This window comes from Aotus nancymaae, unplaced genomic scaffold (genome assembly GCF_030222135.1).
Source record: "Aotus nancymaae isolate 86718 unplaced genomic scaffold, 86718_ANA_hifiasm-v0.15.2.pri h1tg000033l, whole genome shotgun sequence".
Classification (NCBI taxonomy): domain Eukaryota; kingdom Metazoa; phylum Chordata; class Mammalia; order Primates; family Aotidae; genus Aotus; species Aotus nancymaae.
In genome coordinates, this window is record NW_026988447.1 from 27,608,181 (window position 1) to 27,633,061 (window position 24,881).

Consider the following 24,881-nt stretch of genomic DNA (forward strand, 5'->3'; position numbering starts at 1 on the left):
TCGTCTGAGGTCAGGAGTTCAAAACCAGCCCGGCCAACATGTTGAAACTCCGTCTCTACTAAAAATACAAAAATTAGCCAGGCATGGTGGTGGGTGCCTGTAATCCCAGCTGCTCTGGAGGCTGCGGCAGGAGAATTGCTTAAACCCAGGAGGCAGAGGCTGAAGTGAGTCGAGATTGCACCACTGCACTCCAGCCTGGGTGACAAGAGTGAAACTCTGTCTCAAAAAAAAATAAATAAATACATAATTAAATTTTACCATCAGAAGTACTACTTCTATAGAAAAAAAGGCAGCAAGTACACTTTTGTTCCTACTAATCACCACAACTCTAATCATACAATAAGACATGGGGGAAAAGGTATAAACATTGAAAGAAATAAAACTACTGACATTTACAGATTAACATAATGGCCTACATAGAAAACTTTTAAAAATCAACTAAAAAATTACTCAACCTAATATCAGAAACTTTCTGGAAGACAAGCCAATTCTACCATGTATACAAAAGCAAAACTCTGCATGTAAAACCACGAAAATTCTAAAGACATAGTGTTAGACTGAGAAAAATGGATCATAATAACAGAAACCTATCTGTGTATTGATGTCAATACCATGTAGTTTTAATTATATCTTTAATATATGTTAGACCAAGAAACCATGCCTACTTTAGCATGATAAAGGTAGCATTTGAAATCAGTGGGGAATACAAAAACCTATTCAGTAAATATTACTGAAGGATTAGTAGTTTATTTTGAGGAGGAAGGGAGGTGGAAAGCCACCCTCCACCTTACAATATATGTAAAAATTAATTCCAGATGTTTAAAGAGCAGAATCTAAAAATTGCAAAGCAGAAGTATTAGAAGAAAAACAGATGATATTCATAAATATATTTAAATTTTTAAGTAGAAAAGGCCTTTCTAAGCAAGACCTAGAAGCCACAAAAAAAGACTAAATATTAAAAATTAAAACTTTAATATGATGAAAGATATTCATCTTAAAGGTTAAAACCTAAGTGAAAAAAAGAAAATATATAATCCACTCCATTAAAAATCTAGAAATTGGCCAAACATAGTGGTTCATGCCTGTAATCCCAACAATTTGGGAGACCAAAGCAGGAGAATCACTTGAGCCAAGGGGTTCAAGACAAGCCTAGGCAACATGGCAAGACCATGTATCTACAAAAATAAATTAGCTGGGTGCAGTGGCACGCACCTGTAGTCCCAGCTACTCAGGAGGCTGAGGTGGAAAAACTGTCTGAGCTCAGGAGTTCTAAGGCTGCAGTGAGCTATGATCACATTAGTGGACTCCAGACTGGGCAATAGAATGAGATCCTGTCTCAAACAAAGCAAAAAAACAAAATATAGAAATTGGAAACCAGATATTTTGCCCAACATGCAAAAATATAAGGACTTTTAGAACTGGCGATAATGTAAAATAAAAGAAATTCTCAATACCATGCTGGTGGTAATAAAAGCTGATGAACCCTTTATCTCAAATTCTCATACCCTTTGACCCACCAATTTCCACTTCTAATAATCCATGTTAAATAAATATGCACATAATTATGTACAAGGACATTTACTATAGTACTATAATGGTGAAAAAATTCACACAGATTCCTACATAGTCATTAAAATGTTAATGGTGAAAACAATAATTATGACATGCATACATGGAGCAATACTATTAAATGAGGTAAAAAGTCCAAGTTGCAGAACACTGGGTATGATATAAACCCATTTATGGACTAAAGAACAGTAAAACAAACAAGAAACCCTGCAAAGAACCATCCTGAAATGAATGTGTATATGTACACACAGAACTTTGGAAATTGTAGTTGTGCATAAAGGGAATTGATCCTTTCACGGGGATAATGGTTGAAATGAAGAATGGGTGGGAGAAAAGTGAAAGGGGATCTTCATATTTACTAAGTATATTTCTGTATTGTCTCAGCTTTGAAAAGTTCATTGTACATTATTTGTATAATTTGAAGAAGAGGAGGAGGAAGGCAGAAGAAGAAAAACAAAGAAAAACAAAAGATGTCAGAGGGTCATAGCTCTCAATGTTAACTGTAAATTGTCCAACAGTTTCTTCTTACTGCAGTTTTCTTCTAAGTTGAAGCAGCACCAACTGGTAGAAAGAGATTCAAGTGATATCTGTACAAGGGCTTCAGTGTGTGACCTCAGAAATTCCTATACTGTCCTTTGGCAACAGGAAGTACCAATTTATGACAAATTAGCAAAATAATTCAAAAGCTCTTTGGCAGGAAGAAGGATATAGAAAGTAGCCAAAAATATCCTCAAAAAAGGAATAAGCTCAGAAGAAAAAAAGAAAATCGAACATACTTTTTATGCCCCAATTCCTGCAACATTTTTTTTTTTTTGCCACGAGTAAGTCACAAAATTTTGGACATATAATTAATTTATATTTTTCTACATATGAGATCACTCATTCTCAGGTTCTTCCCCAAATAACCGTCTAGGGAAGACTTCTCCCTAGTCATTCTGATACCCTGCTATAAAAACAGTACATTAAAAATGGGTCAAATGATAAGTCACTGGGCAATTTTCCTAGCTTTATCCCAAGCTGGTTTTTAATGTTCAAGCAATATTAATTTTTAGTAAGTTAATTATAAATTACTATTAAAAAGAGGAATAGGTTAGGAACCGTGGCTCATGCCATGCCTGTAATCCCAGCACTTTAGGAGGCCAATCCCAGCACTCTGGGAGGCTGAGGCGGGCAGATCACTTCAGGTCAGGAGTTTGAGACCAGCCTGGACAACACGATGAAACCCAGTTTCTACTAAAAACACAAAATTAGCCAGGCATGGTGGTGGGCACCTGTAATCTTAGCTACTTAGGAGGGTGAGGAAGGAGAATCACTTGAACCTGGGAAGTGGAGGTTGCAGTGAGCCGAGGTCACGGCACTGCACTCCAGCCTGGGAGACAGAGCGAGACTCTATCTCAAAAAAAATAACTAGTAATACTAATAGCCAACACTTATGTAGAATTATAATACTAATTATGTAATTAGCAGTCTAGTACCTGTAAAATAGTTAGCAATTTATAATTTTGGGTAAACCAGCTATTAAATGTAAAATTCATGACATACAAACTTCTTAAACGCTAATGAATAACTGCAAATTAAATCCCTGTTAAACTTTGGAAGTAGAAAAGTAAACATTTTTCTTTTGTTGCTTAGAGAACCTTGGATAATATCTTCCCACGTGGTGCTCAAGAAAAATATGTATTACTGAAAAACATAAATACACATACACACACCAGAACACAAGAAGAACTCTAAACATTATACCTGTATCAGCTTCATGTTCTTTATTCTCATCTGTAAGGGGGTTGTCATGAAGCTTCAAATAGATCTCTATAGCAATTCTTGCTGCCTTGAAGTAAAATGGATGCTGCCGAAGTACATCTTCTAATTTTAATAAGTCCACATATGATCTAAGGGTAATCTTCCTCATACAGTATGTATGAAAGTCAAACTGGTCATCAGTGATTTCTATAAAATGCTAACAAAATTATCTTTTTATTATTATACTGAAGTACAGCAATGGCTAAGAAAACTATAAAATAAAAGCCTTGGAATACTTGTTACTTTGGCATTAAAAAAAACTAGTAAAATAAAAAGAAATAAAGAACTATAATTATTCAACAGGAATATTTTGCATTTCAAATAAGCAAATACAGTTAGCCATTGTGTAGCACAAGATATGGCACACACTGCAGGCACTGAATCATTTATTGAAAAGGGAAGCTTTAAAAATATATTTATTCATTATCTCTTCCTTAATTACACTTAAAGCTATTGTGACAATATCAAACATAATTTATTAGCAGACATAGTAGCGCAATAAAGTAGATTCACATGTTAAACACTGAGTTTTTATATTCAGAATAATTTGCAAAGGATTATAGTATGTATTTGGTAACTTTTTTTGAGGATACAATTCTGAATCCTATGCAACGTGATGCTGGTATGCGGAAAAGAAATCAATTAGCAAGTAAGTCAAGCAACCAGGAACTTAATGCATTTCAACTAAGCTTTGGTATTCTATACCTGGCAATATTACAAATGTGAAATCAGTTATAAAAACTATGTTTATCTGTGAAAAACACAAAAAAGAAAAACAACCACTAATCATGGAAATTAGTCAAAAGTGAAGAGGAGTAAAAAAAACAATGATTTTATCAAAAAACATGAAATTACATAAACTATAGAAGGAATATTGTGAAAAGTCTTTAACATTTATATCTTACCAAAGGTATGTGGCATCATCAATATACTCTACAAAAAAACAGGGTCCTAGGAGTACCTTAATGAGCTTTGTACGTACTACTAAAGAGACAGCAGCAATTTGAAAGAAAGGTTCAAAAATCAATAAAAAACGCCAAATTTTAAAAATTTCCATAAAGTTTTTAAAAAAGAATCCTTACAGAAAGAATAGACAATAGAAACACTGGCTGAAAATGTAGTCTATATTTCCATCATAAAAACTGAAAAAAGTGAATACTGATTTTAAAAAGCACCTATTATGAATTATAAAAACTATAAAATTTGTCCACAACCATCAACAGAATAAAAAAAGAAACTTTTATGTAGAAGGTACTTACTCTCTCAATCTCATGACATTTCTTAAGTGCTTCACCAAATTTATTCATTGCTTTATAAGCCTGAGCACATTCTGTTTGGAACCACATACACTGCATTTCATTCAAATTCTCTACTGCTGATGTTCCTTCCTATACAAAAATCAAAAATATTCAAAATCATTTTTTATCAGACATCATTCTACCACAGGATTAAAAAAAAAAAAAGATGTTCAGCTGATTTGAACTCTTTCAAAAAAATTTTAACAACATTCTTAGAGTAAAAGAGAATAGTTAACATGTGAAAGCAATTGAAATTCTCTAACCACTAAAAATAATTTGTAGTTCACAAGTGATTAAACAAAAGGTCTACATAATTAAGGGTAGAGATTAACTTAAGAAAAAGAATACCAATACATAGCAGGTATTCAATAAATATTAGTTAGTTCCCTTGGCCCCTAAAAAAATTCATCTAAAATACACCAATATAAACCAGTTTAAAAGTCCATTGCACAACCCTCTAAAAGGAAAATCCTTTATACCAATGTTGACTCCAGTGTCTTCTGATTTAGGGATTTAATTAAAATCTTGGCTGTTTTGGTGTTGAAAATATTAAAAATAAACTTTAAAAAATAAGCATGGTATACAAGTATGAACTGGTTCATGTCTTCTGTATTCATAATTAAGAACACTAGCTATACAAACCCTTGTAAACTTTGAGCACATTTCTTCAGCTTCTTTAATCAGATTGGCTTTTAGCATGTATTTTGCACATTTGGAGTTGATAAATCTGTCTGCTGTGTCCAAGGCCTGGGCCTCATCCATCCACCTTGCAGCTTCTTTAATATTTCCAGCGTGCTTAAAAGGTACAAAAGCAAAATAAACCGGTTAGTATGCTAAGTTTCCTGTGCAAGTAATTCATTACCTGTTGATAAATAATTTAAAAACAAAAGTAAAGGCATTCTTCTGACTCTTAGATGCTAGTCAACATAGAAGAATGCATTCTTCCATAATACAAGTACTGATTCCTTTTTCCAGCCATCTAGAATATAAGCTGTCTAACAGTAAAGACTTATTTTAATAGTTCTGTCTACTGTTATATCTTCACTGCCTAAAAAAACTGCCTGGCACATAGTAAAAATACTCAAAAACAATTGTTAAAGAATAAATAAGACCAGGTGTGATGGCTCAAGCCTGTAATCACAGCACTTTGGGAGGCTGAGGCAGGTGGATCACCTGAGATCAGGAATTTGAGTCCAGTCTGGCCAACATGGTGAAACCCTGTCTCTACCAAAAATACAGAAATTAACTGGGCATAGTGGTGTGTGCCTGTAATAGGGGAATCGCTTGAACCCAGGAGATGGAGGTTGCAGTGAACTGAGATCATGCCGCTGCACTCTCCATCTCCATAAAAAGGAATAAAAATAATAATAGAAATGTTTAAGTCAAAACATAATTCAATGTGAAAGTCATAAAAGGCAAATGGATGGCCAAAGCTCTACCTTAAAGAAACCATGGAAACATTACTCATTAGGACCATTAGTAGACATTCCCCAGTGATCCTCATTTTAAGTTACCTAACTAGCCTATTTGGCAAAGCCTTAAAACCAATGAGCCACAATCTGCCTTTAAAAAGTGCTCCTTTAGCCAGGTGAGGTGGCTCATGTCTATAATCTCAGCACTCTGGGAGGCCGAAGAGGGTGGTAGATCACTTGAGGCCAGGAGTTCAAGACCAACCTGGTCAACATGGCAAAACTTCATCTCTACAAATAATACAAAAATTAGCTGGGCATGGTGGTGCATGCCTATAATTCCAGCTACCACTCTGGAGGCTGAGGCATGAGAATTGCTTCAACCCAGGAGGCAGACGTCGCAGTCAGCCAAGATTGTGCCACTGCACTCCAGCCTGGGTAACACTCTCTCTCAAAAACAAAACAAAACAAAACAAAACAAAACAAAACAAAAAAAAAACAAAGCTTCTTAAATATTACTTAATTTCATTATTTTCTTGCTAAATAAATTACTGGCTTACTATCAGTTCTTCAGGAGTTTTCATTACTAAATTTTATTTGCAATAAGATAGAGAAGAGCCAACTTTATTTTAAGATGATACTAAAACATATGACTAAAAATTCTCAAGCAAGGCCCAGGAGTTGAGAAGTCAAAAGATAACTTGTAGAATTTACAATAGAATCTTCAGTTTCATCTCATTAACATTGCCAGATACTGATATGTTATACTCAAATGTTAACAGGAATACACATTTAACAGCAAATATAATTACTTTTGGATGACCTATATACTCTTACTCCCCAGTCCCAAGAGAATTACCTGTTATATGTGAATATATATACATTAATATATGTGTGTGTGTGTGTGTGTGAGATGAATGATCATATTAGTATAACAATGACAAGTCTCAAAGTAATTAGACTGAGAAATGTACTAAACCTGTTATTTCATGTTTTTTGAGTTATCAAAAGTCGTTTTCCTACATTTAGAATCTATAAAGTACAGGGAAAAAAATTCTTGTCAAGTCTCATTCCCTTATAAGAAAATAGAAAAAAAAGATTTTTACCTTATAGATTTTAGCTTTCACAAGAAAGAGTTCTATTAATGTAGGTGTACTTTCAATAGCAGTATTTATGTACTCCAGAGCAATAGATGGCTGACCAATTTTGTCATAATGTTGTGCCAAGTAGTACTGGACCCAAAGTAATGTGGTTGGTGGTTCCTCCTTTCCATCATCTTAGGGGAAGAGGGAGAGAGGGAGAAGAAACTAAGATGAGGCATTACATATATTAAGAGCACCCCCCAAAATGGTTCCTATTAATGTTTATTAATAAGGGAGGCACTATGAAAGGAGTTTATTTATATATCTAGCTATAAAACTCCCCTAAGTCTGTAAGATCTTTGGAAAGGTCCATGTTTTCTGTTCTGCATCCTTAAAACCCCTATCACAATGTCTTGCATAATAACTTCATGAAACAAACATGGGAAATAAATAAGGTCTATCTACCTAGAAAGAAAACTGAAACAGGCAGTGGGGAGACAAGCTGTACTAGAACTATGAGAGCGTACTGATCAGGATGTTATTTATAAAGGGGGAAAAAATTAAAAATTTTCTCCGTTCATGTGAGGTGAAAAAAAAAAGGCCCTGACTGCTTAACTGAGTTTCTAGCTAATGCATCAAACTGTATGTAAATATACTTGTAATGTGGTTGTTTTGAATTTGGTGATTATATTCTTAACATATTTTAATATCATGCTGAATATGCAAAGATGCATAACTTAAGTCAAATAAAAATTATACCCTAAAAATGAGATGACAAGTAAAAAAACTTTATATTGCAGTTTATGATTTAATTTTAATATACTCACAAGAAAATGTGTAAGTTAAATATACAACCCACACATAAAAAAATTCTTTTTTAATACAAATTTCTAAAATCTGAGAACTGTTACATGCTTTCAAAGAAAGCAATGGATTGCTTTTTTTTTTCCCTAGTAAAAGCAGGATGGCTCAGTGGACAAATAATAGGAGTGGAACTCACCAACTCCCCATCTGATAGATCTGCAACAAAAGTGCTGCATATTCTTGGGCATGTCATAGAACCTCTTCCACATTTGTAAAATATGTAGGAAAATGCTGATAATCAAAGGAACATCAGGATGATTAACCAATGAAACCATGGTAACACCTTTTCAAAAAGTACTATTAAAATTAATCTGAGATCTTGAAACAATGACCAACCCAATAGCAATATGCACCCAGGGTCCCATACTGGGCTTTCCCACTATAGGAACGAGAACTCCTAGGAAAAACAATTGATTCCAGATCTGCAGTGGCAGCAATAAACTGGAATATCTTGTCTTATTAACACCCAAGAAGCTATCAACTACTACTATGGTATGTAAAGAATGGGACCATTTGAGATTTAAAACATCAAATATGCTTAAACCCATGAATTTGTAATACTTTTTAAAAATGTATTTGCTGTCTTTGAAGGATGCTACTGAACCAACAATTTATTATTTTGAAAACTGATAAAGAAATTTTAAAAAGCAGGTTGCGGGAAAGAAAATCCATTTATCATGCTTTTCCTATGCAAATTGAAACATTTTTGTATAAACAGACAATAGAGGAAGAAAATTTTCTCTTTTAAGATAATAAAGAATAATAGAATATCACCAGTTGGTAATTCTCAACCGTTGCTAACATATAAAACACAAACTATATGCCTATAAATAGAATATGCTACCACCTGTAAGACTCTTGCTCACTCCTCTGTTTAAAAAACAAAAACAAAAGCAAAAGCAAAGCCATCAAAACAATATTGAATCTCATCAAATCTCTAGTTGGACCTGTCCATTAGAAAATTCTGTCATGACAGAAGTGTCCTATATTTTCCCTGTCCAACATGGTAGGCATTAGCTATGTATAGCTATTGAGTAGCACTTAAAATGTGGCTATTGCAACTGAGGAATGGAATTTATTTAATTTTTTTAAAATTTTAATTAGCCACCGTGCTACTGGCTATATAACTAGCAACAAACTTCTACATCCAACTACCAGTTTATAGGAAATTCAGAAGGCAAGGAATAATGTGTTAAGCAACACATGGGGTACAGTGAGCAAATTCTAGACTGGGAAAACTGAAAAAAAAAAGTCTTCAACAAATAAATTGCTGGAAAAAGGATGGGACAGAAACCCACAGATTAAAAGAGTTTAAGAGACGTATTAACCAAATTCAAAGTACAAATCTTATCTGGATCTTCATTCAAACAAACTTCAAAAAAGGAAAGACAAGAAAAAAACAATGACATTTATAATATAACTGGAAATGTAAACACTGAATAGTTAAGGAAGTATTAATTTTTGCCCGGCATGGTGGCTCACACCTGTATCTCAGCACTTTGGGAGGCTGAAGCACTTGAGGTCAGGAGTTTGAGACCAGCCTGGCCTGCCCAACATGGTGAGACCCCATCTCTGCGAAAAACACAAAAATTAGCCAGGCATGGTGGTGGGCACCTGTAATCTCAGCTACTCGGGAGGCTGAGGAAGGAGAATCACTTGCCCATGGGAGGCGGAAGCTGCAGTGAACTGAGATCGTGCCACTGCACTCCATTCTGGATGACAGAGCATGACTCCATCTCAAAAAATAATAATAATAATAGTAATAATTTTCAGGCATGAGAGTGGTATTAGGTTATGTTTTAGGTTAAGTCCTTCTCTTTAGACATACTGAAACATCCATGGATAAAATGATGTGATATTTATAATCTGCTTCAGAATAATATGGGAGTAGAGAAAAGTAGGAGAGGCTATAAATAAATTCAATATAAATTAAAAATTATTGAAACTGAGTGCTGGGTAAAGAGAAGATCATTATACTGATACATTTTGGTTTTATAAATATTTTTAAACTTTTAAATAACATTCTTTGCAATAAATGAGGCTGGACACAGTGGCCCATGCCTATAATCCCAACACTTTAAGAGGCCAATGCAAGAGGATCACTTGAGTCCAGGAGATTAAGACCAGCCTGCGCAACAAAGTGAGACCTTATGTCTACAAAAAATTGAAAAATTAGCCTTGCATGGTGGTGCATGTCTGTGTTCCCAGCTACACAGAAGGCAGGAGGATTGCTTGAGCCCAGAAGGTCAAGGCTGCAGTGTGCTGTGTTCACACCACTACACTCCAGCCTGGGGAACAGAGCAAGACCATGTCTCAAAAAATACCCAAAACACAAAAAACAAATATAACGTAATTCTCTTCTAACCAAATATCATCACACAATGTGCAAATTAATGGATCTCCATCTTAAAGGGAAAAAAAATTTAATGCACTAGTGCTTACTGCCTAAGTAATTAATAATACTGACCTTCTGATTAAGAATTTCACAATATATTAAAATTTTTCAAGATTTTTTAAAACATAAAACTTGAGCACTTACCATTGGGGTTAAATAACCGGCAGCTTTTTAGAGAGGTTTCATAACCTACTACTAACTCTTCTATGATTGCCACCTAGAGTACAAACACACAAACACACTTTAGTAGAAAAAAGTTACTATTCTTATGCAAAATGCGTTATTTTCTACTAAAACACTGAAACACTCCAATACACACACTGTCCTTTTAAATATCTTAACCTCTAGACAAAAATTTTAAAATACATCATACTTTTGCACAGGTGTGCTAATTAAGATGTAATTTTCTGGCCAGGCGCGGTGGCTCAAGCCTGTAATCCCAGCACTTTGGGAGGCCGAGGCGGGAGGATCACGAGGTCAAGAGATCGAGACCATCCTGGTCAACATGGTGAAACCCCATCTCTACTAAAAATACAAAAAATTAGCTGGGCATGGTGGTGCGTGCCTGTAATCCCAGCTACTCAGGAGGCTGAAGCAGGAGAATTGCCTGATCCCGGGAGGCGGAGGTTGCGGTGAGCCGAGATCGCGCCATTGCACTCCAGCCTGGGTAACAAGAGCGAAACTCCGTCTCAAAAAAAAAAAAAAAAAAAAAGATATAATTTTCTAAAAACTTATTGGTTAGAAGTTTTTAGAAACTTCTAAAAACTGCTAGAACTTCTTAAAACTGCTAGAAAATAAAGCATCAGCTGAACAAGAAACCAGGAAAGAGTTGGACAAAGAGGCAATGTTGTGGACGATTTATATCTTGATTCTTTATCAAAAATAGCATAAAATAACACCCAAGGCAAACATTTGCACTCAAGAATTAAACGCTATGTGAAAAGAGAAATTCCCTAAGTAGATGACAGTAATCAACCTTCAATTTCATAATCCAGGGGAAAACATCAGTAAAACTCAAAGTTTAGAGTTTCTGAGATCCAGAATGAGTGGCCATCCAGGTTTGGTTTCTCTTGAGTCTTGACTATACTACTTGCTCCTAGCTTCCTGAGAGATCTTTGAGCACTTTTTATTTACTACTGTTCGTTTAATCCATGTTTAATGGATTTCTATTACTATTACGGCTTTCTTGAATGATCTCAACTTAACTGACTCAACAGACTAATATGAGCTCTCCCCAAAACCTCAGTAAATCGTGAGGACTAATGATTGCAGCTAGGTTATTCTGGTGCACCCATGTTCCCTCCCTCAAGTTGAGCTACAAACCTACTAAGACTGTTTTGTTTTCTCAAACCTCTTTGAATCAGTTGCATTTATTATCCTAATGAGAGAATTCAGTATTGTGTAAACTTAAGAAATGAGAACAAAAAGCATTGTTCCCTAAAAGTTGAATACCAAAGAAAAACTAAAAAGATAAATTAGGTATTTATAACCAGTTTAGATCTAAATCAAAATATCGTAAGTAAAAGAAAATCATAAAAATATAAGATTCCATACTTAAGACCACTTCATAAGCATCAAAGTCTGACTCTTTCAAAACTGGATATAACAGATCATACTTGGCCAGGCATGGTGGCTCAAGCTTGTAATCCCAGCACTTTAGGAGGCCAAGGCAGGCGAATCACCTGACGTCAGGAGTTCAAGACCAGCCTTGGCCAACATGGCAAAACTCCGTCTCTACTAAAAATACAACAATTAGCTTGGTGTGGTGGCAAAGTGCGTGTAATCCCAGCTACTTGGGAGGCAGAGGCAGGAGAATCACTAGAACCTGGAAGGCAGAGGTTGCAGTGAGCCAAGATCATGCCATTAAACTCTGGCCTGGGCGACAAGAGCTAAACTCCACCTCAAAAAAAAGATCATATTTTATGGATGTGATTTATGCAAGAAAAAAAAGTTAAAGAGCAATCAAAAAAGGCCATACATTGGGCCACCAACAGAAGACTGGCAAATAAATGCACATTACGTAATTCTGGTTAAAGTGTTTAGTATGTTTCATTTGTTCCATCTTTGACTCTTCAATGTAACTGATTTTTTAGAATCTAATCAATATGTCTTGATGAAACTGTACTTATAAGCAAAATCATCTAAATTAAGATTAAAATACCCTTGGCTGGGCATGGTGGCTCACGCCTATAATCCCAGCACTTTGAGAGGCTGAGGGAGGCAGATCATTTGAGGTCAGGAATTCGAGACCAGCCTGGCCAACATGGTGAAACCCTGTCTCGACTAAAAATACAAAAATTAGCCAGGTATGGTGGCACGCACCTGTAATCTCAGCTACTTGGGAAGCTGAGGCACGAGAATTACTTGAACCCAGAAAGCAGAGGTTGCAGTGGGCCCAGGTTGCACCACTGCATGCCAGCCTGGGCAACAGAGCAAGATTCAGTCTCAAAAAAAAAAACTAACTAAAATACTCTCTAAAGAAGCATTGTGAATATCATTAACATGTAGCTGAAAGAGTAAGCTGACTTACTAGAACATCAAACAAACTCTTCTGACAGAACTTTCTGTCTACCAAATAAAAAATGGAGAAAGATTACTAAGCTGAAATTTAAGTTAAAAAAAACAAAACCAAAACACTTCTGGCTCTGACTATGAACAGGATTAGAGAAAATGGTGACGAAATCATTACCTTATCAACTTTTCATAACCTACAGTGACTCATCAAAAGTTTATTAGCAGAAAGGAAACAGAAAACAAATAAGCACTAAGTTACTGGGCTAAAAAGAGGGCGAAATGGTAAACAGAGGAATTAGAAAGCATTTAAGTTGCAAACTGGGAGGCCTGACACAGGATTCACAAAACATGTACTACTGGGCACGGATAATCAAGAATCAATAATTCCAAATACTGAGTAAAGAAATGGTAGCCAAAAGAAAATACCGTATTTCACTTTACCTTTTCTTTATCTTTGTATAATGATCTTAAAGTATTGAAGACTGGTGGGCAACCCTTGCTGAAATTCATCCTTAGGAACTTATCCAAACATTCTTTAAACTTCTCACCTTGGAAGAGAAAAATACTTTTGGCTTATATTTATCAAGTATGTACTTATATTTACCAACTTACATTTGGTAGAGTTGTTAGACAACTGTAACAATGTATAGTTCAACCTTAATAGGCATACTCATACTTAAAACCAAGAAAAGAAACTAAATCATAAAAGCATTTTTATTCCTTTGCAATTATTCTCACCAGATAAAAAGTTTAATGGCAGCCTTCGTGGCACCAGTCCCCTGGGATATTTAGTCCAGGCCTCCTCGTAAATTTTTAGCCGTTCTAACATATTAGCTGCAGACAAAAAAAAAAATTCTTTGTTATATGTAATTATAAATTGTATATTTTTTCCTGAAAAATTACAAATTTCTCAAAGTATATTAAAATGCTAATATTTAAAAAAAATTGGAATTATTTGTAAGCTTATACCTAATATTTCAACAATCATTTTAGACTATTTCTTTTCAATTTTTTAATCTTAAATACATAATTATCTTTATCCTGTTCTGCTTTAGGTAGGTTTTTAAAACCTGAGAACTCCTTTAGTTCTGAAAAGGCCTTGCTTATCATGTTTCCATATATTGCTTCTCCTATTAATCTCTTCCTCTAACTCTTCTCCTCTGATTTTGGCCATGGCCTCCCTTCCATTCAATTAAAATTTTTATTTCAGTAAGTAGGTTTTTCATTTCAGATTCCTAATCGGTACTTCTAACTATTCATGTTTCACGGCAGCAATTCTCTCTATCTTAGATTCCTCCATCATCTCTACTCTTCCTTTTGCAGACAATTGTGATTACCTTCCTTGCTGGTGTTCCTAAAACAGTCTAAGAATCTTTGTTACAAAGTAATCTGCAACAAGAGGTTTCTCTTGTATATTTCAATGGCTCACAAACAGCCTTGAAGGAAACAAATCAGATAATCTCTGCTGAGGATCCTGCCTATTTGTTTTTGTGCCTGTTCCCACAAGTGGACCCCATTTATGGGAAAGGGTGAGTGGGGGAGCAGAGAGAGTCTGAATGTAAGTTTGAGTGACAGAAATTTAAAACCTCTTCCCAAAAAGGAACAGTGATGCTCATTCAGCTTGGCTACATTTATGTGACCCTGGCAGGTCACTCTGATGCAGCCACATCTTACCACAGAGCTTATGCTTGCTTTTAGGAATATACCTCCATTTCTGTCAGTGGAAACTTCGTTTTTTCTAAAAAGACAGAGTCTCCATGTTGCCCATGTGGAGCTCAAACTCCTGGGCTAGAGCAATCCTCCTGCCTCAGCCTCGCAAAGTGCTGGGATCACAAGTGTGAGCCCCTACACCTGGCGTCCTTTCATGTTTTTGATGCTACTATACATTTGTGAATTTTTTTCTAAATTTGTTTCTAAAATCATTTTCTCAACCACTCTATAAATTTGCAGAAGAGAGATTTCAGAACATGTTCAATCTGTCATATTAAATGGAAGTTTGAAAATGTACTTTTGTATTCCAATTTTTTTTTTTTTCTTTTTTTTTTTTTTGGAGAGAGTCTCACTCTATTGTCCAGTCTGGAGTGCTGTGGCACTATGTTAGCTCATTGCAACCTCCACTTCCTGGGTTCAAGCAATTCTTGTGCCTCAGCCTCCCGAGTAGCTGGAACTGCAGGTGCACACCACTGCGCCAGGCTAATTTTTTGTATTTTAGTAGAGACAGGGTTTCACCATGTTGCCCAGGCAGGTCTCAAACTCCTGAGCTGAGGCAATCTGCCCACCTCAGCCTCCTAAAGTGCTGGGATGACAGGCGTGAGCCGCTGCACCTGGCCTGTATTCAGATTTTGAACCAATTCTTAACCACAATTATTCTAGTTGTGCTTTTCAGTGAGTAAATAAAAGATACATTAACAAAAGAAGCAATAAAACTTAGTAAGTTTTAAACAATACTACCTGGCTTGAGTGCTTTTTCCAAGCCTTTGTAATAGGCCCAGTTTTCAGGATTTCTCTCTTGTAATCCTCTATAAACATCTGCAGCATCTTCCAAACGACACAGTTGTAACAGAAGTTCCCCTGATTAAAAGCAGGAAAAAAAAAATTAAATATCTGAGAAAATCTTCTAATTTTAACTTTTCCTCAAATTTTCTCTTAAAATCTCATTATAAATCAATGTGCTAAGTGAACAGATCTGGTGTCCTCCTGAGTTCCCAGTTCCCTTAAGATCATTTACCAAGTTGTTTTGTCATCTCCTTCCTTTTTTGAAGTTCACATTATGTAGAAATGCCATCCTCTTCACATCCTCAATTTATTCAGAAAATCTGTCCATTGCCAAGCCAGTTTCCCACATTCACTGAACACATTGTCACCAGGCAATCTTCTATTCCTCAATTATTCCTGATATCATATTAGTAACTTCAGCATCCAAATTAATGACTCAATCCAATATCCTAACCTTATAATCCCTTAATCATCTATAAAACAATTCTGCTGTAGCAGCCCTTGATCTGGCCACATTCAAAACCACCTAGACTTTACCTTTTAATGTCTTCCAAGAAGCAAATAAGCACCCTATTTTAAGCTTAACTGTCCTTTATTTCCTTTTGTCTCACTAATCCTACTATTCAACTACAGAGAAAAAACTATCAGCCTATCAGCAACTTGTCAACTCACTGCTTGCGTTCCCTAGGCTGCATGACCAATCACATCCCTGAATGATATTAGGAGCCCCAATTATCAAAATCAATCTTAAAACCTAGGCTCTTTTGTTTACTAATTTTAAAGTCCAGATCATCCCAATTGTTTATTTGCTCCACATTTTCTCATGGAAGGAAACAAGCCAGATGAAGAAAGAGACAGTGGTTTCACTATTATATATGAGCTCCAAAGTCATATAGGCTTCGAATACTCAGGATTCCTTTTTCCTCTCTTTAATGTGATTCCCTTCATCCAAGGTATGATTTTAAGCCACTACTTCACCCTTGCATCCTTCCCTTTCTGTTGCATCTTTCACACTCATTTGATAATAAAAATGAACACTTATTGAGTACTTATGTGCCAGTGACCTTTTTTTTTCACTGAGACACAGTCTCACTCTGTCACCCCAGCTGGCGTGCAGTGGTGCAATCAATCACAGCTCACTGCAAACTTGACCTCCTGGGCTCAAGCGAGCCTACCACCTCTAGTAGCCTAGCTACTAGTCTCACTAGTAGCTAGAACTACAGGCATGTGCCACCATGCCTGGCTAATTTTTTATGTTTTGTAGAGATGGGTTTTTGCCGTGTTGCCCAGGCTGGTCTCGAACTCCTAGGCTCAAGTAATCCACTCACCTTGGTCTGCCAAAGTGCTGGGATTATAGGCATGAGTCATCATACCCGGACACCAGTGACTTTTACACATTTCATATGCATTAACTAATTCAATTCTCAGAACTTTATGAGATAGGTTACTATTATTTTCATCACTTTAAAACTGAGAGGACTCAAGTAAACTTGCTAAGTAAGGGTCTTGCAGATATCTTTTAAATGGACTTGGGCTTTTACCATCCTTCTTCCAGAGGCTCAGAAAGTGCTTCTGTTAGGTCACCAATGACTTCTAAATGCTAAAAATCCACTGATCAGTTCTGAGTCCTTTATCTAACTTGACTTATCTGCCACTCTCCTTCATTAATAAAATTATCAGAGGGATCAAATGAAAATAATTTGTCATTTATTTCCATAAAGAAACAAGGCCCAAGCCTTGACTCTGGTCATAGAGCTACTTAGTGGTCAATGAAGCAAGTGTTTCCCAGATTTGTGATCTTTTCATTAAGTCAGAAATCTCCTTCCTTTATGATTAATAGACTACTAAAGGATGACTACTTCAAATGAAGGAAGGTTGCCTTGGATCTGCAGTTCACGAGAGCTCCCTCCAGGAGCCTCAGACTTCCAGTTTTTCTTGTCAGTAGAGTTATCCTCTGATGAAAGTTCATCTGGCAAACAATGGCTATACCTATTACACACATGGATATGTATTACACTTTTCCAGTGTTCAACCTCAAGGTGAGCCAACGGAATCTGAAACCAGCAAAGTTCAGTTCTCTACACTAGCAAGGACAAAGCAGCATTTCCAAAGGTAATTTTTTAAAAAGTACTTGTCCTTTCATTACTTGTTATTCTTCTTTCATTTTCTATAATCACACCCTCAATTTCTAAAACTGTTAAGACTTGTTTTTCTCAGCTCTCTGATAAGAGGGATCTACCCCTCCTATCACAATCTACACATGTGAACCCAAATATCTCATCTCTCTTTCTTTCAGAATTTATATTCGTTCAATGTCATTGAAGACATTGAGATTAACCATAAAGACTCTCAGAAATATCATATATGTATTTTAGTAAAGACTTATTCATCAATATATATCACTAGCAATAAATCTGGCACATACTACATATACTGTTGTTTGTTAATAAACTGTTTATAAGAAATTTAATCCTCTGTCTTATAAAACTAAGTAATTGTCTCTTGAGTTTTGATCAAATTCCATAATATTGTCAATACAAAGATACTTAATTTAAAGAAAGAATGCTATATGAGTCATTTCATTCAACTCCTTTTTATTGTTCACAATTATCTTTCTCCTCTATCTATAATATTGTTTAATATTTTCCCACATTACGAATTATTCAAAGTATACAAGAAATAGATTTTCCATCATCAAAAAGCTGAATTATATGCAACTGTCAGCAGCAACTAGATTTTTCAGCTTTGCTCTTTGTCATATTTCAATATTAGAATAAATGACATTCTTTTAAAAATACCTTTGGTTTCTTCTACAGCAAGTTTATCACAAATCTGCTTTTCATAGGTACAAAGATGTTCCAAAGCTTCTCTATAGAGACCTGCTTCCCGAAGAACTTGATTCTGATATAGAAGTAGTTCACTATATTCATAGTCCACCTTATCAGGGGATGTCTGTATATGGATATAAGGAATAATGACAGTAAGAATTTTATTTTCATATCAGAAAATTGTTTAACATCCGGTTAATAAAACTAATTTTTAAAAAATTCTCAAGGCTCTGTCTATGGAGCAACCAAGTAAATAATGACAATATTAGGATATAACAGGTTGAATAAAGTAATAATACATTAAGTCCTTATATACAATAAATATGGGGAAGAAGGGAAAGATCTTACTCAGCAGTAGAATGCCAAATAATAAACCTACGAGGAATGACAAGAATTAAGAAAGTCACCATTTTGCAACTATCATGATAATAGTTGATTCAGGCAAAAATCATAATCAATGAATGCTAAAACTAGATGGTGAAAGTTTGAACAGGCTATTCAGTTTCAGACTACATATTAAACACAAAGAGAAAAAAATAAGTTTACAGTTGCAAATACAACTTTCACCATGTAATTAAATGGAATGAACTGATGGCATGTGCCTCTTGATGGGATGAACTGAGAAGGACCCAACATCGCTTCTCTGGTTTCCTGCCTAGATTATAAAACTCTATCTAACAATGAGGAACCATCACACAAATCCAAATTGAGGGACATCCTACAAAAGCACAGTCTTCTTCAAAAATGTCTATGTCATAAAATACAAAGGAAGTTGTCAAAACTTAGCTCAGATTAAAAGAGGCTGAAATGATAACTAAATGCAAGATATGATTCTTTTTTTTTTTTTTTCCCCGAGATAGAGTCTCACTCTGTCACCCAGGCTGTAGTGCAGTGGCATGATCTTGGCTCACTGCAACCTCCCGGGTTCAAGCGATTCTCCTGCCTCAACTTCCCAAGTAGCTGGGACTACAGGTGTGTGCCACCATGCCTGGCTAATTTTTGTTTTTGTTTTTTTTTTTAGTAGAGACGGGGTTTCACCATATTGATCAGGCTGGTCTTGAACTCCTGACCTCGTGATCCGCCCGCCTCGGCCTCCCAAAGTGCTGGGATTACAGGCATAATCCACTGTGCCCAGCCACAAGGTAAGATTCTTAATTTGGATCCTGCAATGAAATCAAATCACTAGAAAGGCTATAACTAGGACAATTAGTAAATTCTGAATATGGGCTGGGGATTAGATAACAGTCTATCAATGTTAAATGTCCTAATTTCCATAATCTATCCATATAATACTATCTAGAGAACTGACTATACAGTTATTTTTAGAAGATACACACTAAAGCATTTAGAGGTAAAAGAGTATGACATCTTGCAATTAGTCTGAAATGTTTAAGGAAGAAAATTAAAATAAACAGATACACAAATTTTTAAAGGAAATGCACCAAATATTAACAATTAGTTTAACATGAATGAACCCCTATGTAGAATTCTTTGTGCTATTTTTGCAACTTTTCTATAGGTTTGAAACTATTTCAAAACTAAAAGCCAGACTATGCACACTTTTTTTAGTTATACTTAGAATCAGACTTAGTAAAATGGCTTCTAGTTACTACCTGTTGTGTTTTCCTAAATTCTTCTAAAATCTTTGCTGCCATTTCATAATCTTCTAATAAATGGTAAGCAATAGCATAACCAATCCATGATGCTCTCTGTGCAGGTCGAAGCTGAAGTAATTGATATCTCGTTTCCTTTAAAAGAAAAGAAAATAAACACTTTTTCTTAGGCTTTCAGTTACAGCAAGTGCTCCTTTAAAAGATCATTATTAATTTATCCCACAACCCTCAGCATTTTACAACACAATGGTGGGAACAATAACAAAAAATAGTTCAAACATCTATATTGTATCGTTTTATGGAGGCAAAGAAATATTTGTTAAGAACATAATGAAGCCTCCAAGCTAATCTTAGATTTTTTTTTTTAAACTTAAGACCAGATACCCTTCTTTATTTCTTGATCTGCTTACTCCAAGAAAAGAGACAGGATAGAAAAGATGGTACAAAGGAAAAATATTCAAAAATTCTTTTAAAAATTAAGTGTCCGACTACAGAGTTAAGATATATTTGGAGAATAATTCAGCAGATATTATCATATAAAAAAGGAAAGAATATAGAAGAGGAACTAAATAGATCTAACACTGATTTAAGGGTTAAAACTGACACTACAAAAACATATTAGACTCAGTGGAGGTAGAAAGAAGAAACAAAACATTTGCTTTTGCCAGGTGTGGTGGCTCATGCCCATAATCCTAGCATTTGGGGAGGCTGAAGCGGGTGGACTGCCTGAGCTCTGGAGTTTGAGACCAGCCTGAGCAACATGGTGAAACCTTGTCTCTACTAGAATATAAAAAATGAGCTGGGCATGGTGGAACATGCCTGTAGTACCAGCTACTCAGGGGGCTGAGGCACAAGAACTGCTTGAACCCAGGATGTGGAAGTTCCACTAAGTTGAGAGCGTACCACTGCACTCCACCTGGGCAACAGAGCAAGACTCTAATGTCTAAAAAAAAAAAAAAAAATTGCTTTCCAGAAAAATGTGTGAAGTAAATGTTAAGAGTTACACGTCAATACCAGACAGAGGCATTGTTTGAGGAGTACTGATGTCAATTTTTAACAGATTAAGTCAACCCTATACAGTAGTCCAAATCTGCCTCACCATAAAATAATTTATTTTTAAAGATCTGATTATTCCAATCATAAACACAACCACTATGGCAGGAGGAAAAACGGTATTCAATTAAATTCTCTTCAAAATAAAATAAACAATTTCTGTATCAGAAAGTACTGAAAGTTGTACATATTTTCCCCTTGGAATAATAAAAAAAAAAATCTCTATTTTACTTACTCTGTAACCCTCAAGATCTCGCATTTGAATTTGTAGTAAGGAAAGGTCCCTTAAGATTTGAAGATTGTCTTTATCCCATTTTAGTGCATTTCTGTAACACTTAATGGCTTCATCATACTTCTTGTCTGACCTCTGAAGAAGGCCATAAACATGCCAACCTAAAGAATGTAGTTAAGGATACAACCTACAAGCCAAAAATTACTATTCCAAATGGCTTCCCAAAAAACTTGGAGAACTACAGCCATTTATAAAATTACAAGCTTAAAAAGAGGGAGAAGGAGAGACTTCAAAGCTACAAAGCAGTTTAATACAGTGGAAAAGAGCACAGCTTTTGGAGCCAGAGAAAATTAGGTCTAGCCAGTCTTATCAGCTCTATAACCTTGGACAAATCAGTCTCAGTAAGTTTCCTCATTTATAAAATGTAAACAGAAATCGTCTATGCAGCAAATCATACTGGTGACAACTTAGTGGGATAGCATATATAAAGGGCTCATTGGCTGGCACAAAGTCAATACATATATCTATGTAAGCAGTTACTATATTACTAATAGTATAAGGAAAAAGAAGGAATGGGTCTTCATGGAATATAATTATGTAAAGTCATAAAGATTTTATTTTCTTGAACTAACAAGGCCTTAGGATAACCTTTAGTGTAATACAAACTTTCTAAAACTCAGCCACAACCCATAGTATAATATAAAGTTTCTAAAAGCCACAATCCTTAGTGTAATACAAAGTTTTTAAAACTCAGCCACATATAAAATAAAAACATTTCACTCATTTAACCAGTAATCATTTAAACTTTTTGCTTTTTTTTGAGACAGGGTCTTGTTCTGTCACCCAGTTTGGAGTGTCGTGGCATGACCTCTGCTCACTGCAACCTCCACTCCCTGCACTCAAGTGATCCTCCCACCTCAGCCTCCTAAGTAGCTGTGACTACAGGCGCTCACCAGCATGCCGGCTATTTTTTGTACTTTTGGTAGAGATGGGATCTGACCATGTTGCCCAAGATGGTCTCAAACTCCTAAGCTCAAGCAATACACCCACCTTGGCCTCTCAAATGGTGCTAGGATTACAGGTGTGAGCCCCCACACCCAGCCTAAAACTTCTTAGTAACTAAGATGTAGGTCATCAAAATAGTTCAATATATTCAAAGATCTTAAACTCTAGAAAAGGACAGACAAGTAAGCAAAATTAAAGTAGATTGTAAAAACTGCTATAAGGGAGGGAAATATTCTACTTCCCCAACACAGACCTTTTTCACTTTTCTTTTTTTTTTTTGAGACGGAGTTTCGCTCTTGTTACCCAGGCTGGAGTGCAATGGCGTGATCTCGGCTCACCGCAACCTCCGCCTCCTAGGTTCAGGCAATTCTCCTGCCTCAGCCTCCTGAGTAGCTGGGATTACAGGCACACGCCACCATGCCCAGCTAATTTTTTGTATTTTTAGTAGAGACGGGGTTTCACCATGTTGACCAGGATGGTCTTGATCTCTTGACCTCGTGATCCACCCGCCTCGGCCTCCCAAAGTGCTAGGATTACAGGCATGAGCCACCGCGCCCGGCCCTCACTTTTCTTAATTACTATACCAGTTACCCAATCCACCTATCTTCAGTCTTTCTTTCATTCTCCTACCAAAGTAACTCGATTTTGTTTTGTTGTGTTTTTTAAAAGAGACAGGGTCTTGCTCTCTCACCTAGGCTACAGTGCAGTGGCATGCTCATAGCTCACAGTAGCCTCAAACTCCTGGGCTCAAACAATCCTTCTACCACAGCTTCCAGAGCAGCTAGGACCGCAGGCGTGGTGCCACCACCACCACATGCAGCTAATTTTTTTATTTCTATAGAGACAAGGTCTCACTATAATGCCTAGACCAGTCTTGAACTCCTGGCCTCAAGTGATCCTCCTGCCTCAGCCTCCCAAAGTGCTGGGATTACCAACATGAGTCACTGTGGCTGGCCCAAAATAATCCTTCTAAAACACAATCAAAAGGAAAAAGGGAGTTGAATTCCCTTTCCAGAAACTTACAATGTTTCTTTCTGAGATCAAGTTCAAACTCCAATCTGGCCAGGTACAGTGACTCATACCTATAATACCAGCATTATGGAAGGCAGAGATGGGCAGATCACTTCAGGTCAGGAGTTCAAGACCAGCCTGGCCAACATTGCAAAATCTTGTCTCTACTAAAAATACAAAAAACATCTGGGCATGGTGGCTGAGGCAAGAGAATTACTTGAACATGGGAGGCAGAGGTTGCAGTAAGCCAAGATCACACCACTGCACTCCAGCCTGGGTGACAGAGTAAAACTCTTGTCTCAAAAAAGAAAAAAAACCTTCAATCTAACAACTTTTAGGTCAGAGATCCTCAATAGCAATAAAATACAGTATGTTGGCTGGTTATGGTGGCTCACATCTGTAATCCCAGCACTTTGGGAGGCTGAGGTGGGTGGATGGCTTAAGGTCAGGAGTTTGAGACCAGCCTGGACAATATGATGAAACCCTGTCTCTAATAAAAATACAAAAATTAGCCCGGTGTGGTGGCACGCGCCTGTAATCCCAGCTACTCTGGAGGCTGAGGCAGGAGAATCACTTGAACCTGGGAGGCAGAGGTTGCAGTGAGCTAAGATCATGCCATTGCACTCCAGCCTGGGTGACGAGTGAAACTTCGTCTCAAAAACAAACAAACCCAGAATGTTTAGAATGGCATGTATGAAATAAAAACACATATTTAATATTATACATTTTGAAAGCAAGTCAAATATTACACACTTTATTTGAAAAATAATCTTGGTTTCTGTAATGTAAATGACAAAGTACAAATGACTCAAATCCTCTCAGCTGGTTGGATCCTGGTTTTACAAACTAAGAAACACTACCCATTAAAATGTAGCTCCCATACCTATCTTCGCACTCCCTCCCGTTTCTATCACTAATACCCTTTAACTCTCTTAAATATTACCACAGCCACGTCACTGCCTCTCATCTTCACCTCCTAAGAATTCCATCCTGATTGAGTTTAACATTGCCAAAAATTTAAAGAAAATTATGTCCATCAAGAAGAACTAAAATCAATCACAATAAAGACATTAGTAGAACACTAAACAATCATTAACAATTATGGAAAGACATTTATACACAATGGTCTTAATAATTAAGCCTTTGTTTATCTTTCTAGTCCTCTAGTCCCTCTCAATTCACATACTTCTGCTTTACTGGGTTAGTGACAATTATGTGAGTAAACCGTAACATTTTATGTAATACTCATACATGTTCAGTATTTGCCTTCACCAGACTGTAAGTTCTTTGAGAGCAAAATCTGTTATCTTTTGTCTGTACTAAGTTAAGGGCCTAGTCAACATCTGAAAATTTGCTAAATATTTCAGTACTTAAAATTGTGTCAGCCCACAAAGTTGGTACAGAAATATTTGGTAAAGTCTATCTTAAAAATAACAACCCACAATTTTTTCTCTATCCTCCCTCAGATATTTCTATTTGCTCTCACTCTCCCTTAATCTTTATCCAATATGATACTTAGCATTATCAGGAACTATGTTATATATTTCATCACTAAATCTTTAATCCAACACAGTGAGGTGGGTATGATTATCTCCATTTTATACACGAAGAAAGTGAGCCCTAAGAATAGTTAGAAGGAAGCTGGAACTGGGTTTTGAATCTAAGTGAAGCACATTCTAAGCCTACACTCCAAAAGCTTGTACTCTAAACCA

The 24,881-nt window shown here is 36.1% G+C and overlaps 1 protein-coding gene across 3 annotated transcripts in view; it reads right to left on the bottom strand.

The window, feature by feature from the left end:
* Positions 1–24,881, bottom strand: part of NAA15 (N-alpha-acetyltransferase 15, NatA auxiliary subunit) — a 98,334-nt gene that overhangs the window by 26,879 nt on the left and 46,574 nt on the right. For 2 of the 3 annotated variants that reach the window (XM_021670327.2, XM_021670326.2), the window contains exons 4-14: positions 21,157–21,314; positions 19,869–20,003; positions 18,226–18,379; positions 15,383–15,502; positions 13,670–13,765; positions 13,373–13,479; positions 10,562–10,634; positions 7,183–7,352; positions 5,310–5,462; positions 4,629–4,757; positions 3,313–3,526 (exon numbers count right to left, since the gene is read on the bottom strand). In XM_021670327.2, coding sequence (XP_021526002.2) covers positions 3,313–3,526; positions 4,629–4,757; positions 5,310–5,462; positions 7,183–7,352; positions 10,562–10,634; positions 13,373–13,479; positions 13,670–13,765; positions 15,383–15,502; positions 18,226–18,379; positions 19,869–20,003; positions 21,157–21,314 — 1,509 coding nt within the window. Of the gene's footprint in view, positions 1–3,312; positions 3,527–4,628; positions 4,758–5,309; positions 5,463–7,182; positions 7,353–8,050; positions 8,254–10,561; positions 10,635–13,372; positions 13,480–13,669; positions 13,766–15,382; positions 15,503–18,225; positions 18,380–19,868; positions 20,004–21,156; positions 21,315–24,881 lie in introns of those variants that run through there. The other variant, XM_064383863.1, reaches the window with a different exon arrangement.